At 32.5% G+C, this 18,408-nt stretch overlaps 1 protein-coding gene across 1 annotated transcript; it reads left to right on the plus strand.

Moving 5' to 3' along the window:
• Window positions 1-13,164: 13,164 nt before the first annotated feature.
• Window positions 13,165-18,082, plus strand: LOC133324403 (mitochondrial coenzyme A transporter SLC25A42-like; the record flags this gene model as incomplete). The annotated part of the gene is made up of 7 exons (XM_061533243.1): window positions 13,165-13,390; window positions 13,467-13,581; window positions 13,650-13,838; window positions 13,971-14,090; window positions 14,165-14,310; window positions 17,664-17,850; window positions 17,920-18,082. Coding segments are annotated over 7 exons (1,146 nt in total), but the record flags the coding sequence as incomplete, so codon positions are not given.
• Between the last annotated feature and the right edge of the window lie 326 nt (window positions 18,083-18,408).

An 18,408-nucleotide genomic window follows, 5' to 3' on the forward strand; every position in this document is an offset into this window, starting at 1 on the left:
ATATGCTCTTCATCGACCATTATGTTCACTGGGAGCTAAATTGCATTTGTCGAATACGTGAACAATGTAAGTTTGGATTTGGTTGCGAATATTTCCATATCCCTCGGATGGTTGTGGTCGTTGTCGAGAGTACGGCTGAGGAGATAGGTGGGATTTTTAAGTTAGTTTTACCTCAAATACCATGGTAAGTTTGAGAACTCGATTATATGTCCTGATATCAACAAAACTCCGTTTGACTGCAAACAGTAGAACGCTGATGAATGACACTTTTAATTTAAATATTAAGTAGGACCTAAGGAATTGATTAGATATTGCGAGAGTCTTTCTCTATAATCCGCTAATGACTAATTATTGATCTTTCCACTATTGGCAATCGTTGGACTCATTCGACAACATTTCAGATATTTTACCCATAGTAGTGTACAAATAATTCCATTGGTAAAATCACTAACTGCCTTTTGTATCCCCGAACATCTTCCTTGTCGTTCTGCTCTCTTTGTTTGTTAATAAGATTGGACTTTGGACTTACTTACATCCAGACAACCGAATGAGAAGTGAATTTGTTGAAGTATTTTTTTTTTTTTTCGTTTTAGGCAAAGCAGTCAATGGTGTCGTTAGACTATCGACCGGACGGACTATGTAGTACTATGTATTCGGTATCACATACATACCATTCATCTGTCGTTATAGGTTATTGTGGTTTGGTTCTCTTGTGTGTCCATTTATCCAGCCATCCGCACACGACTGTTCGCCTTTTTTCTGTTCTTTTTGTTGGTTAGACAATAGTCGTGACCAGATGACAAGCTCACTGTTCTGTTTTTTTTGGCCAGTAAACAAAACAAAAGAAAATACCACAAGTCTAAGAATATATATCTGGTCTCGTTAAACGTGTATCTGAATAATAATAATAAAGAAGAATAACGAAACAAAACAAAAATGAAAAAATACTGAATTGTTTACATTTCCTTATTATTACTTTAGAATTGTTCCCATATTGGACAATATTATTTGCTGATACACTTGTTGAATACTCTACACTCAAAGAAGTGAAGTTAGTGGAAAGGCTTTTTTTCAAAAAATAAATAATATATATTTTTAGATATTATATTTATAAAAATAGTAAAAATTCCTTTAATGTAGTTCAATCTCTTTACTCTAACTTATTTCAACTAACTTTTTTCTTTGAGTGTTAAATCTATGCCATTGTTTACCTTTGTATTTAATAATATTAAGTACATAAATACCTAGTTTTGAAACATATATTTTTTTTTAACATTGTTTAAAACGAAGTTTTCTTATCAAATATTCTATCAAGATTTCCCATAGGGTCTCTCAACTTCGCTATCGCATTGTCAAGTATGTCAAGATTTAGATAGAAATTTAAATTGTTTTCATTTTTATGAAATGTAAATCAAATAAATACAAATATTAAAGGCTAAAGTCCAGAGATAATGGAAAATGGGAGAGGTTTTTATTTTGTGTTTAAATGATTACGGAAAATTATAATATAGGCTACTTTTTTGTAAAAATAAATTCATTTGCGGTTCATTTTCTTCAAATGCAGTCTTCAGGATGGAATATGATGAGAATGGTGATGATCCAATGTGTCACAAAAATAAGTCAGCTATTTAAAATAATTTTTTTGTGGATGCGCAAAATTTTGAATTGTTATATTCAATTAAGAATTTAATTGCATTACTTTGGTTTAGACATGATCAAATTTTAAATAATTTTGTATGAGGTCTATATAAGAAGTAGATTTTTTAAATAATTTTTTTCGGAGGCCTAAACAAGGCATATATTTTTTAAATAATTTTTAAATAAACATAGAATCACTTTCTGAGCCGATTTATGCATGTCCATCCGTCCGTCTGTAGATGTTAAATTGTAAACAATGTACAGGTCGCATTTATGATACGATTTGGATGAAAGTTGGCACAAGTCACTAATTTCGCCCAAGGACGAAACCTATAGAAATTGGAGAAAATTGATTCAGATTTAGATATAGTTCCCGTATATAGTTTCGTCCGATTTAAGGTAAATGGGGTACCAAATCCCCTATATATCTTTCGATTTGCATAGGGTACTGAATTAGGTCCAGCATGATGTGTACTAAGTTTCGGTTCAGATTTAGATATGGCTAACATATATAAGGTATAAGGTAAATGGGGCTCCAAAGTTCGGTTAAGATTTAGATAGAGCTAACATATATATTTTCGTCCGATTTAAGGTAAATGGGGCTCCAAAGTCCCTATATAACTTTCTATTTGCAAGAAATTTAGTATAGGTACTGAATTAGGTACAGAATGATTTGTGCTCATTTCCGTTAAAATCGGCTCAGATCTAGATATAGCTCCCATATATATTTTCGTCTGGTTTATTGTTAATTGGGCACTAAAGACCCAAAGTTTGTTCAACCGGTACACCGTTTTGTACAATGTGCCGAAGTTACTATAACCTTTCGTGTGTCAAGTTTTCTTGAAATCGGTTCAGATTTTCATATAGATCCTTTATATACATTCGTCCGATTTTAAGTAAATGTTGCACTAAAGACCCATAGCTAGGCCGATTGACACAACGTACTAAAATTAGTATAAATAAATCGCTGGCAAGTTTCCTTAAAATCAGATTTAGATATAGCATAGCTTCCATATTTAATTTCGGCCTATTCTTGTTGGTTATACACCAAATAATCAATGGGTGTCTGATTTTGAACAGTGAAACATAACAAATAGCGTGTTTAAGGTTTGTTTTAAATCTATTTACAAAATTTAGAATAGGTTGCATAATGGCATATGTTAGGATTCCTGTTAGTCGGTTTACTTATAGATAAAGATCGCATATGTAAGTTCATTTCATTTCATGTCAATGTTCCTTTGAAAAGGCGACGTCTGTTAGGATACATATGTAGAATATACCCAAAGTGGTGAAGGTCGGCCCAGTCCGACTTTACTACTTCCCTTACTGGTTTAAATAATTGTTTGGATCCCTATGTTAGGCGTAGATATTTTAAATATTTTTTTTTTCGTAGCACCTATATTAGTCATAGATTTTTAAAATATTTTTTTGGGGACCTAGATTATTAAAATAATTTTTTTGGAGGTTCAATGTTAGCAGATTGTCCTGAAAATGCTACTCACAAATATATTCCATTTACAACTGCCACAATTCCACTATATATCACTTTAACTTTCACTATTATTTCTCCATCGTCCATATTATCTCAAACACTTAAGGCCCGTGCTTTTTGTTTATTTACATTTTTTAATGTGATTTAAAAAAAAATAAATCTTTACAATGTTTTGTATTAGCAACAACTATTTTACATACTCCGTAGCTTATTATCATTTACAATCCACAAATCTTTCCTAACATCAAGAGATAACAAAACATTTCAATGGGTCAAATCATAAAAAATACCTTCTATTCTTATCACACGGCTGCCACACAACATTTCGCGATAAGATAAGCGAATTTTGTTTGGGGGCAACAACAAAATTTCGAAATCATAATCATCATTATAAAGCAGAAGGTAATCTCATATTTCCCTGATAATGCAATAAAGACATATATGCCGTAAAACGGTAGCGCGATATTTTTGACATTACGGCGGTGGTGACACAACATCTTACCTCGAGCCCATAAAATTTGGGATGCGCTTTTTTTATAATTTTGATATTTATTTGAAAAAAAAAATCTAGAAAAAATCTGTGTGCATTTAGACAATTTTTTTCTCAGAGCTATTCAATAAATTTTAAATAGTTTTGTTTGCTTTTATTATTATTTGGAAAATCTGAACCTAATTCCTATTCGTGAAACGTATCTCAAATCAATCTGCTATTGTGTTTTCATTCATTTTATATTTAGAAATTTAATCTATTGCGATTTGTTTTGTACTTAAAAATCTGTGGACAATCAGTTCAGAGCTATTCAGTTTTTTATGTACATACACTTGTGGCCAAAACTAAAGCAACTAAAATTGAAAGGTTAATAAATACCGCATATCTTTTTCAAAAATGAAGGTATCGTGTTTTAAATCGGTTACTTTATTCACTTAATAATAATAAATAATAATTTATGGATAAGCGAATTGTCTCAATTTTTGCTTGGACAAAACTAAAACAACTCTACAGTACAAACAGATTAACTCTAAAATTTTAGTTATTTTTATCGTTATAATTAATATGTTTTGGTTTCTACACCTATTTCGATTTTTATACCCTCCACCATAGTATGGAGGGTATATTAATTTTGTCATTCCATTTGTAACTCTATAAAGTATATATATTCTTGATCAGGGTAAAATTCTAAGACAATCTAGTCATGTCCGTCCGTCTGTCCGTCTGTTGTAATCACGCTATCTTCTGAAGGAATTGAGATAGTGTGCTGAAATTGCATAGGTTTGTCTTTTGTCTGCAGGCAGGTCAAGTTCGAAGATGGGATATATCGGTCCACGTTTACGCATAGCTCCCATATAACGGTACCCCTCAATTTTCGGTATTTTGCGGTTCTTGAGCGCGTTTTTCAACCGAATTCGCTGAATTTTGGTACATTGTGTTTCTATTGGGTACTAAATGTCTCCACAAAAAATTATGAATATAGGTCCACTTTTTCTGGTAGCCCCTATATAACGGTACCTCATAATTTTCCGTATTTTTTTCCGAATATTTTTCCACCGAATTGGCTGTAATTTAGTATTTTGAGTTCTTAATAGGTATCAAATCTCTCCATAAAAAATTATGAATATTGGTCCATTTTTTCGGATAGCGTGTTTTTCTGCCGAATTCGCTGCAATTTGGTATTTTGTAGTCGTATATGGTAACAAATCTCCACATCAAAAATGATTAATATTTGCCCTTTTTTTGGGGTAGTCTCCATATAACCCCCTTTTTTATATTAAAATAGTTATCAAATTTGTTCCGTTTTTAGGGTTTGGTTCTAAGACTCTGTTGTAATCATTTCACCTGCGGAGGATATCGAGATAAAAAAACTAGAACATAGGGTTCGATAATGAACTATATGTGAACTATAACCCGCATTTAGGTCTAGCCCCTGTGTGGGAGTTACCAGAAGGAGTGGACCGATATTCTCCATCTTCGAACTAGAACTAAATTTGGAAGAAATAATAATATGGACAAAGTTTGGACGATATCAAATTTTTCTGAAACAAATTTGGTCCAAAGGAACATGGGGTCTAGAACCAATATTTCGATGAGGCACATTTTCAGAGTGTCAAAGTGTATACACCCTCATTAGCCATAAGGCTGAAGGTTTAATTATCCATAAAAAATTTCTGAAATTTGTGTTATGGATTCCATAATCCGTTTTTAGAAATGTTGGTATAGGTCCACTTCTTGGTATGTTCCCTATATTGTCATTTCTAGTACATGTCAGAATATCTATGGTGGAGGGTATCCAAAGTTCGGCCCGGCCGAACTTAACGCTTTATCACTTGTTATAGATCATTTTAAATGGATTTTTTTACAATAGCATGTGTCAAGTTTTCAATGTTGACTTACTACCAAAAACTTTTAAGAATGCCTAGAAACAAATACAGTACTCCGATGGAGTAGTTGAAATTTGGAGTAGTTCAAATTCAATTAAATTTTTTTAATGTACGTATGTATGTTAAATTTTTTTATATTTGTGATACTAATTATTTGATAAAAACACAACTCATTTTTATATAAAATAATTTTCCATTCCATTCCTACTGGAGTAGTCATAAACCAATTAATCAAATTTTTTAATCATAATCTATAATAATCAAAAACTTTTTTTTTGTAATTTAATCGGTATAATATTCTTTAGTAGTTCAATATCCCTCCCTTTTACATTTAAGCCGCTTAATACGATAAATTTTATATTTAATTGTGAAATGTATCTTACAGCCTTAAGGTCGAACGACTCGGCACCATGAAATATATAAATAAAAAAAAAAAACAGCCAGCCAGTGATTGTGAAAATAAATTATCACAGAAAATGTTTTCGAAGAAATATTCCATGAATAAATTAGTGATTTATCGACAGTTCAGCACGGAGGAAGGCTGAAAAAGAACACGATTTCGTTAAAAAAAATACCCATTTAAGAGTTCAACGAAATTTGTGCGACGTTATCATTGAATATAACCTCAAGTAAAGAGCAGGCCTACATGTCCAGAAACTATCAACAAATATCTGTTATTTCTGAAAAGAATCGGAAAGCTAGATTGCCTTTCATCAAAGGACATATCAAATGGACTTCGTGTAGCAGTGTGGATTATGGGCATGCTTTCAACCTAATTGGCTCTAATTTGAGCCCCAGTACATCAATAGGTCTTAAACATAGCTAACGCATGTAGCACTTACACTCAGTGCGTATACATATTGTCGCAATGTATACGGCACATTAGCCATAACCTTTTTTGGATTCAGTGGATATGGATAAGGACAGAATTTTTTAAAAATATTTTTCCAAGGCTTTAACCATGGCATGAATTTTTTAAAAAATATTTCTCCAGAAAATTACCGTCAGAAAGTCTATAAATGTTACAGGTCATTTATTCTGTTTGCAATTTCAGTTGTTTTAGTTTTGGCCGACAGTGTATATATATTTAAGCATTTTATTGACACGATGCCTCGTAGCTGTTTTGCCGTCATGAAAAATAATGGTTATGCTGTCGATTACTAGCAAAATTTACTAATTTATAAGATCAGAATCAAAAAGTTGTTTTAGTTTGACCAAGCAAGAACTGGGTCAATTTTGTTTTCCATAGAATTTTGCGTTTAAATTTTTGTTTTTTTCTTTAACGAATAAATTACTTATTTATATCTGAATCAATTTTCGCTATAACTTTATTTTCAAAAAAGTTACAGGTCATTTATTCTGTTTGCAATTTCAGTTGCTTTAGTTTTGGCCACCAGTGTAAATATATTAGTTTTTTTTGTTCGTGTGTTTGTTTGAATGTCTAGATCTTGTTGATTTGTGCAATGGAAAATTTAGAAAATGACACTGATTTTCTATATTGTTTTCCAGTTGCTTGTTTTTAGTTGTTGAAGGCGATGGTTTTTTGTTTTGATTTTCTTTTTTGACTTTCAGGGTCATTGTCGCAAAATATTTTTTTTGTTAGATCTGCAAACTATTTGTATTCTACTATACTATAAGTTGTTTTTTAGTTATTAATTTAGCATGGAAATCAATGTGGAATTTGGAGTGTTTAAGAATATTTTTTTAAAGGACTATACGCCCTCTGACTTTGAATATATGACTATACCTTCCCTTGCAGTTTTTATAAAGATAACATACTGTACATATTAATGCGATTTAAGAACAAGCAGCCTTCTTGAAACAAACAATAAGAAAAAATAATTCAATCATTCTCATTTTTGTTATAATAAATTGCTATCAATCCATTAGATTTGAAATATGAAGAACATAATCATTCTGAAAAGAGCATTGCTGTAACTTGAATGCATTTTCATTATCGGAGGAGAACTGTTTGTGTGTGCAGCATATAATTGCGCTTAATTTAACCTGACAAAATGTAAACACCACGATGACATCAAATTATTGCCATTGTAAACAATAATTTTGAAAAACCGGTATATAACGGTGACGTCGAATCAATTCAACAAATATGTAAATTATTATTTAAATTTGTTTTTATTTACATTCTTTGTTCAATATTCAGGTATTGATGCGATATCACGCAGAACATAATAATAACAACAAAATGGTGTTAATTAATATTCTGCATAGGGTACTTGTGGAGCGGAATAACATTTTATTTGGTGTTAATTAAAAATTCTAACGTAATTTTTGGAAAACTATGATTCAAATTAAAAAGTTGTAAACAGATCTTAGAATTTGATTCTAAAAGCTGAATGAGAAAATCGGACCGTAAAGTATATAGTTAGGGTATGTATTGTTAAAAAACATTTTGCCATAGTTGTAGAATTTTTAAGAAAAAATAAAGGAAGGAAAATTATTTTTTAATTACTTGAACCGATTTTTTTAAGGGCATTCTCTTCTATAGGCTTGACATTTTATAAGAATATTTTTCTGAACGTTCATCGAAACAAAACTCGTGGTTTTTTGAGAATATTTTTTGAAAAACTATTTTTAGACGTGGATTTTTAAAGAACAATTTTTGAAGAACTATCCCTTTTTTAAAGAACATTTTTCGAAGAACTATCCCTTTTTATAGGCGTGGATTTTTAAAGAACAATTTTGGAAGAACTATCCCTTTTTTATAGACGTGGATTTTTAAAGAACAATTTTCGAAGAACTATCCTTTTTTATAGGCGTGGATTTTTTAAAGTATATTTTTTAAAGAACTATCCCAACAGTAAAATATTTTTTGAAGACCTATCCGCTCAATAGGCTCAGATTTTATAAATATTATTATGAAGAACTATGCCGTCAATTATTTGTACAGCTCTAGGTTTGGATGTTTTAAGAATATTTTTTCAAAAACTATACCAAACGTAGGATTGGATGTTTAAAGAATATTTTTTGATAAACTATCCCAAAAGTAGACGTGGATTTTTTAAAAATAATTTTTGAAGAACCACCAATAGACGTGTTTTTTAAATTATTAAAATATTATTATAGCTACCTATCTACTATCATTTGAAGAAAATCATTTCAAAATTATTATATTTATAGATTAATTTTGATTATTTTCAATTGTTTGTGAGGACATAAAATATGCACTTGTGTGAACACAATGACATTGTATTCGAAATCCAGATATATGAAAATGACAACTCACGAAATTCAATAATTTTCCCTGTTCTAATGGGAAATATTTTTTCGCTGGCTCTTGGCCAAGATATACAGCGGGAAAAAATATCTTTTTTGAAATTTTTCTCCCCCGCATTGAGAACTGTAGATAAATTGACAAAAAAATATGTACAAGTCGCAATATAGAAGGTGTCACAATCCTAATGCTAAAAATAAACACTTTCACGTGCGTAAAACTTTTTTGATTTATTTTTTATTTAAAAAATAAAAAATTATACATACACTGATGGCCAAAACTAAAGCAACTGAAATTGCAAATTGATTAAATGACTTGTAACTTTTTTGAATATAAACCTTTAGTAAAAGTTTTTTTTCAGAAATAAATAGGAAATTTATCTAAACTCACATTTTTTGGAATAAAAAATATTCTATGGAAAAGAAAATTGCTTGGTCAAAACTAAAGCAACGTTTTAATTTTTTCTCTTTAATAAATTAATTTTCAGCACACCTACCAGGAATTGAATCTATAAAACGGACAACTTGGTCTTTGGATATACTATTTCTCGCATCCTGAACCTAGGCAAACTGAATTGACCCAATTTTTGCTTGGTTAAAACTAAAGCAACTATTTTGATTTTTTCTTATAAATAAGTAAATTTTGTCAGTAATCGAAAGTATAACCTTTATTTTTCATTACGACAGCACACCTACGAGGCATTGAATCAATAAAATGGTAAAATGTATATACACTGGTTGCCAAAACTAAAGCAACTGAAATTGCAAACAGAATTGACCTGTAATATTTATAGTGAACATTTTTTTCAGATAAACGCAAAATTAATTTTGAAATAAAAAAATATTCTATGGAAAACTAAATTGACCCAATTTTTGCATGGTCAAAACTAAAGCAACTTTTTGATTTTTTCTTATAAATAAGCAAATTTTGCTAGTAATCGATTATTATTTTTCATTACGGCAGCATGCCTACGAGGCATTCAATAAATAAAATGCACAATTTGATCCCTGGGTATACTACTCCCTACATCCTGAAACTTTGGGAAGAGATTATGTGTGTTTGTTTGTGAAACTCTTTTTATTTTGCTATCTATGATGCTCCAAAGATTTTTCTATAAGGTAAAGATCTGATGATTGCGTTAGCCATTATAAAATCTTAGTTTTTGACATACACAACCAATCTTTGTAGGTTTTTGTCAAGCTGAAACACCCAAACAAGCGATATATTTTCGTTATTGAATGGAACTATGGCATTTTCCAACACATCTGTAAAGACAATCCGATCCATTATTTCAAAAATCTGGAAAATATATCGAACTCCATAAAAAAGAAAAACAGCCCAATGCCATTATTGACCCTTCTACTCTATGCTTACCAGTACCCTCGCAATATTGTGGCATGAGCCTTTCATTTTTAGATTTTATTACGGTAATTTTTTTTCATGTCTGAGTCTTTAATATTTAACTTTTATTCATCGCAGAACATAATATTTATCCACTGAGGTGGATTCCAATTAATAAGAGCTTTTGCGAAAGACAATCTGGCTTTCCGATTCTTTTCGGACATAAAATAACTTTTTTTGATAGTTTCAGCTCGGAGGAAGGCTGCAAAAGAACATCAGTTCGTACTGATCAACAAATTGTCATAGCACTATAAAAATACCAATTTAAAAGTTGAACGGAATTTGTGAGACGGTTATCTTTGGATATAACATCAAGAACAGAGCGTGGACGAGCTATGGTAGTAGGCTTGCTATATCAATTTGTTAATGTCAGTAAGAACTGATGTTTTTTTGCAGCCTTCCTCCGAACTGAACGGTCACTATTGATATAGTGGCATAGAACCGACTTATAATTCGAGAAATCACTGAATTATTCATGGAATATTTCTCCGAAATCATTTTCTGTGATACATTATTATCACAATATTTGGTAATTAGATTTTTTTTGGTGGGAACTGTATTTGTTTCTAGGCATTTTTATATTTGTTGGCAGTAAATCAAAATTTAAATCCAGACACCTGTTATTGTAATAAAATCCATTTAAAAAGATCTATAAGGATCGAAATAGGTGTAGAAACCAAAACATAATGATAACGCTAAAAATAACTAAAATTTTAGAGCTCATCTGTTTCTATTGTAGAGTTGCATTAGTTTTGTCCAAACAAAATTGAGACAATTCCCTTAACCATAATTTATTATTTCGTTCATAAAAAATATGCATTAATGCTTTTCTTTTTTACGGGTAAATAAAGTACCCGATTTAAAACCGAAAAAAAACTACACGATATCTTTATTTTTGAAAAAGTTATGAGGCATTTATAAACCTTGCAATGATAGTTGCTTTAATTTTGGTTGGCAATATTTTAAATTCTTTTTTTGAAGTCTCTAAATAATAAACCATACAAATTAATTAAAGAACCTAGTATTATTGACTTTCTTCGTGCGATAATTAACAACCGCGTTATCAATAATCCATTAGTATTGAACCTTTTCACAATAAATTGATTATTCACAAAGCAGGCGAATTAAAAAACGAAATGAAAAATAATCGCATTGCATTTCCAAACAATAACTAACCTTTGGATTTCCTATAATTTCTTTGTTATGGCTCTTCTGCATTGGCGATCGTGTGTGTCGATCGTCTTGTATTGTGATTTATTTATTTACTCACTCTTACTTCGTCGAGCACGCTATCTCAAGATAATTCATCACCTCAATTTCGCAGTACCTCTAATTGAAGAGTAACGCTTTATCAACAAGTAAACTTTAAAATTGTTTTTATTTAGGCAAAACAACAACAAAAACGCAGCAAAATTTGTTAATTGGATAACAAATAAACCAGCCTCTTTAAAGCGTGTAGCGTGGAATATGGATAAATGGTAATGCTAAATGATTTTTTTTTTGGAATTTAGCAAAAATGTATATTTGCAAACAAATATATTCTTTAAAAAATCCACGCCTTGGTTTAAAGTTTTGGAAAAATATTCTTTAAAAAATCCACGCCTTGGTTTAAAGTTTTTGAAAAATATTCTTTAAAAAATCCACGCCTTGGTTTAAAGTTTTGGAAAAATATTCTTTAAAAAATCCACGCCTTGGTTTAAAGTTTTTGAAAAATATTCTTTAAAAAATCCACGCCTTGGTTTAAAGTTTTGGAAAAATATTCTTTAAAAAATCCACGCCTTGGTTTAAAGTTTTGGAAAAATATTCTTTAAAAAATCCACGCCTTGGTTTAAAGTTTTGGAAAAATATTCTTTAAAAAATCCACGCCTTGGTTTAAAGTTTTGGAAAAATATTCTTTAAAAAATCCACGCCTTGGTTTAAAGTTTTGGAAAAATATTCTTTAAAAAATCCACGCCTTAGTTTAAAGTTTTGGAAAAATATTCTTTAAAAAATCCACGCCTTGGTTTAAAGTTTTGGAAAAATATTCTTTAAAAAATCCACGCCTTGGTTTAAAGTTTTGGAAAAATATTCTTTAAAAAATCCACGCCTTGGTTTAAAGTTTTGGAAAAATATTCTTTAAAAAATCCACGCCTTGGTTTAAAGCCTTGGAGAAATATTCTTTAAAAAATCCACGCCTTGGTTTTGAAACATCATTTTCCAAATATTGCAATAGAATTTTTAATTAACACCAAATAACGTATTTAAAATCCAAGCATTTAGTTCCACTCCACAAGTACTATGTTCAGAATATTAATTAACACATTTTGTTGTTGTTATTTATTTTTTTCGTGATATCCATACCTGAATTAAACAATGTAAATCAAAACAAATTTAACTAATAATTTGCATAATTGTAAATTTCGATTCGACACCGACCGTTTTTCAAAATTGTTGTTTACAATTGCAAATCGTGAACCGCAGCGACAGCAGCAGCGATATTTTGATGTCATCGTGATGTCTACATTTGTCAGATTAAATTGAGCGCAATTGTCTGCTACACACAAACAGTCCTCCTCCGATAATGAAAATGCATTCAAGTTGTAGCAATGCTCTTTTCAGAACGATGATGTTCATCATATTTCAAATCTAATGGGTTGATAGCAAATTATTACAACAATTGTTTGTACTTAAATCGCATTAAAATATACCATATGTGGTCTTTAAAAGATGTATGTGTAACATTTCAAAGTGAGCTCTATCGTAATTTTAACATACAGATGAACAGGCATACCTAACCCCTGGTATCCCCGACATTATTTCGAGGTGTTGCAATTTGATTGAAAATTTTGATATACACTCCATCTTATATTCTGAAATCCAGCCCTATCCAGCTTGAATACAATTCCACCCGGCAAAATTATTCCCTTAATTGTATTATTTGCGCTAAAAAGTAGGCAACATTTTTTGTAATTTTCGGTTTTCCTCATTTGATGTAATCTAGACCCATTTAATAACTCCATACTTCTTTTTCTATCATTTTCAGTCTCCAATGAGCCATATTTTGGAGAAACCAAATATTGCGATGCCCATTAAGACTACTAGTGGTCAACTAACGACAACAGCAGCCGCCGCCGTAACAGTTACCACCAATGCCAATTTAAATGCCACCAGCAATGCAACATCAACAACAAACACAACCTCCAAACTAAACGATACAACAACATTTACAAGTTCCGAAGATGTCATTTCAACAACAAAAGATGTTAAGGGTAAGTAGCAAGGGTCCTGATTTGGATTAATGCCAACACTGAAGATTTCGGAAATGACGAGGATTTTGCTTTGCAGCTAGTACAAATTTTGATGCCGTCGTTATGAGCCTGACGGCGGGTGCGGCGGCTGGTGCCTTGGCCAAAACAGTTATTGCACCCTTGGATAGAACGAAAATTAATTTTCAAATAAAGTAAGTTCTAATATGGCCACAATTATTTTTCTAAACTTTATTAATTATTCTCTCTTTATACCCTTCAGCAAATCTGTTCGCTATACCTTAAACGGTGCCATTGTGTTCCTCAAACAGACTTATGCCAGAGAGGGTGTCTTGGCATTATGGCGTGGCAATTCCGCAACGATGGCTCGCATTGTGCCTTATGCTGCCATACAGTTTACCGCTCACGAACAATGGCGTAAAATATTATCTGTCGACAAAGATGGCACAGAGTAGGTTGAGATACAAGATTACCAAAAAACTATCTTACAAATGTATATCCCCCTATTTATTAATGACTTCAACATATTTTCAATATCTTCTTACACTTAATTAATACAAATGCATTTCTTCTATTTGTTTAGCACCAAAGCACGACGATTTATTGCTGGCTCTTTGGCAGGTATTACATCACAGTCCTTGACCTATCCTTTGGATTTAGCAAGAGCTCGCATGGCTGTTACGGACAAATACACAGGCTACAAGTAAATTTCTACATCCCATTATACATATTGTATTCCCATGATAATGCGTTTAATCTATTTGTTGTTGTCTTTAGAACATTGCGTCAAGTATTTGTTAAAATATGGATAGAAGAAGGACCACGCACGCTGTATAGAGGTTATTGGGCAACTGTTTTGGGTGTTATACCATATGCTGGCACATCATTTTTCACCTACGAAACACTGAAACGTGAATACACGGGTAAGTTTGAGCGGCGGGAACATAATTAATTGGTTTATTTTAATTTTACTGAAATATATATATATATATATATATAAATCATATACATAGGCCTTCTATATCCACAGTTGCTTATAATGGTATTTTAAAATCGAAAGCTTTACGGAGAACTCTAACATCTGTAAGGTGCAATGGTTGCAGTAACTGATGCCATATGAAAAGATGTACCACCTTGCATTCACACAGGAATTGGAATTCCGGCTTAGTAGGCGATTGCTGCATTAATAATCCAGCAAATATCCGCTAGAATCCAGTTGAGTCCTTCCAGCTAGCACTCCGTCTAACTTTTCATCTGGTAGTACTGCTATTAGTGTGAATACTAGTTTCAGAGCTAGTTATTTTACTAGATCTTCCTTCAGTTCTGCTGTTAGCATCCTGTCTAGTTTTCCGTTATTCTACTAGCCATTCATTAAGAGTTCCGACTAGCACTCCTTCTAGTCATTCAACTCCAACATCGAATGCTTAAAACTTCCCATCCAGACACCAGCGTTTTCCGTTCGCCGAATAACTCCATCTGTGGGGGTTTGCGGTCTCGCGGACTCTCTCTGATTCTTTTATTGAAGGTTTTGAGCATTACTGTTCATTCTGACGATTCTGAAATTGAAATTGTCCACCCATCAACAGCATTGGGGCCATTTATCATCCAATCATCATCCATCTGCTTCAGGGAGATAATAAAATTGTTCTTGGCGATTTCAGCTCACATCATGAGATAGGCTTTCTAAACTTCCTAATGGTCCTCGATGTATTCTTATTGCAAATAGATAGTCCGATTTAGTTTCCATAAATGAGGAATCCTCTACCAGAGTCACTGTCAGGAGTTCGAGCTCTCCGGACATTTCCATCGTAAGTCCATATCTTCTTCCGTACACTTTCTGGCAAACCAAGGTCGCTTTAAATTCAGACCATATTCCCATTCTGGCCAATGTATAGAAATCCAGGATTTCGTGGAGACCGATCAGCGTACTTCCATGAATTATAATAAAGCCAAATAGCACGGCTTCGCAAAATTCATTGAGGACTCCTTAAGTCATACGGCGGTGACAGAAAGGTTGAGATGATATTCCGTGAAAACATTCTAAAAGCTTCTTTCCTGCAGAATTCCTCTAATGAGACCCAACTATCCATTCAGGGCATCCAGATTGGCACAGCAACGCGAAAAACTCGGTGCCGAAAGCTCCGCTTATGACAGAATCCCGCAGCTAAGTGATGAAATAGATGCTCAAGTCCTTGAGCACAGGCGCTCGAAATGTTTGGAACACCTTAACCACTGCAATATAAATTCCAAGCAGCTATGGTTTACAATTAAGAGGCCATCTGGTTGAAAGTTGGCCGGATTGTTCCAATTCTAAAACCTGATAAATCCGCTACTAATGGGGAATCCTACCACTCGGTTTCTCTTCTTTCACCAGTAGCCAAGGTTTTAGAGTGTCTATTGCTTCCGTACCTGAAACAAAATTTCGTTCTTGCTACCCAAAAACACAATTTCGGAGAATCGTATAGCAAAACGAAGGCTTTGTAAAAAATTACTACCAAGATTGCGAATGGCCTCAATCGGCGACGACAACCTGAACGGACCATTGTGGCAGCCTTAGATATGTCCAGGGCGTTTGATACCGTCGATCATTCCGAGCTGATATCCGACATCACATATTCCACCCTTTTAAGTGATATCAAGCGTTGGCTTGCAAACTACAGAAATAGGCGGCAGTCCCTCGTTGAGTTCCGTGGCCAAAAATCCAAAAATCGCAAGGCAGATCCTGCTGGCATGCTATCTGCCGTGTCATCCCAACCATCACACATTGATGGCAGACACACCTCCGCGACACATTCGTCAGGACTTCAGGCGCTATCGTGATGACATCCAAGACGTCATTCCATCGGACGTCAACGAACGCGATGAAATCTGTACATCAACTTATTAATTTTCTTTATTAAAATCGACAGATTCCGTATTTCCACAATTAAAAATCTTGGCTTCCAAATTTTTGTATAGAGCAAAACGTCCAAACAAAAAGTTTTGTCAACTTTGATGCAAATGAGGACATAAGTGATTGCGTGAGGACATAAGTGATTTAGCCCCACAAAGGGCTAAATTTACCAATGTATATAAATTCAATACACATTATTCGAAAGGAATGTCTGATTTAGACCAAACATTGCATAACTTATTATCTTTACCAAACCTAGATCAAGTCCGAATATGGGACTACTCCTTCTGGTATCTCCCCCATAAAGGGTATTTTTTTTTAATTCAATATTAGGCGAAAGAAATGTCCGATTTGGACCAAATCGGGTTTTTGGAAATTCGTACTAAAACGTTTTCGTGCCGTACTAAATGTGGTACCATTTGCATTTAGCGAACTGGTGGAACTAGAACACTTAAATTTGAAATGAGGGTCGCTGATGGAAAGGTCACATTTGGACACTCGGACTATTCGTATCCGAAAAATACTAAATTTGGTAAAATTTCGTAGCATGTGAATGGATAGAACTGAAAACTTGACATTTGGAATGCGAATTAATGTTGAGAAGTAGTGCCGATATAACGAGGTGGTTTTGAAAAATACGAAACTGTACTAAATTTGGTACAATTTGACTATGGAGATACGGATGGAGCTAGAATTCTGAAATTTTAAACTATCATTACCGTCGGAGTTTAGGATAGCGATATGTAGGTAGTTTTGGAAAATTGCACATATGTACGAAATGTACTAAATGGTACTATATTTGGTACACGATAGAGCTGGAACACTGACATTTTGAAAAAAAGATTATTGTTTGAGTTTAGGATTGGGGGTATAGATGTAGTTTTGGAAATTTGTACCTTTAGGTACTAAATGGTACTAAATTTGTTACAATTTGGATTTAGAGCTGGAATAGTAAAAAAATTGAATTTAAGATTACTGTTATTGTTTAGAATTGATGTATGTAGGTAGTTTTGGGAAGTTGTACTTATGTGTACTAAACGGCACTAAATTTGTTACAATATCCCAACATAATTTAGGAGAATCGATAGAGCTAGAATCCTAAAATTTGGAGTTAGGATCCATATTTGGATTTTTTATTGGAATACGTAGGTAGTTTTGGACATTTGTACTTATGTGTAGTAGATGGTACTAAATTTGATACAATTTGGACTTAGGTGAACCGATTGAGATGAAGTTTTGCAAATTCGTACTTATGATTATTAAGATAGGTAGCTATGGAAATCTATATTAATGTGTACTAACTGGTATTAAATTTGGATATGGATATTTAATAATATATTTCTAATATCAATATATTTATTTTTTTACTTTATATTCTTGCAGAAATGACTGGTAATAGTAAACTAAATACTCTGACATCACTGGCATTTGGTGCAGCAGCTGGTGCTGTTGGCCAAACATCTAGCTATCCATTGGACATTGTGCGAAGACGTATGCAAACAATGGGTGTTACCAAAGACGGACATAACAAATATCCCAGTATATTTGTGACGCTTAAGACCATTTATAGGTAAGAAAATATACAACAAATTTCATTTAATAATATACAATTAAATAAATGTAAATGTTTTCATTTCAGGGAGGAAGGTATTAAAAACGGCTTTTATAAGGGTTTAAGTATGAACTGGATAAAGGGACCCATTGCGGTGGGCATTAGTTTCTCCACATATGATTTCATTAAAGAATTGCTGCGCGATTTGTTTCATTTGAAACGGGGACGGGAGAGCAGTGGCAGCCATTAAAAATCGATAATGCAAAAAATACCCCTGCAAAAAATACCCCTGTACTATGTCCGCCATAAAGTTTATATTTTTTTGCCCTCCCCCCAAAAAACTATTAATATTATTATTGTAATTTTTGTTGTTGATTTATTAGTTTTAAGCCACAAAAAACAATACCTTAGTAAAAAAAAAAAACAATTACTACATAAAGAAACTTTGAAAGTTCTCTTTTGTGAAAAATAATACTAGTTCTTCTCCACTTTATTTAGTCAATTAAATTGCTTTCTTTACATTTTTTATAATTTTTTTAATCTAACAAAAAATATTTATAAAATATTTTAGTTAGA

Source organism: Musca vetustissima, unplaced genomic scaffold (assembly GCF_032173495.1).
Source record: "Musca vetustissima isolate MV318-11 ecotype Yass unplaced genomic scaffold, APGP_CSIRO_Mvet_v1 utg30149, whole genome shotgun sequence".
Lineage (NCBI taxonomy): Eukaryota > Metazoa > Arthropoda > Insecta > Diptera > Muscidae > Musca > Musca vetustissima.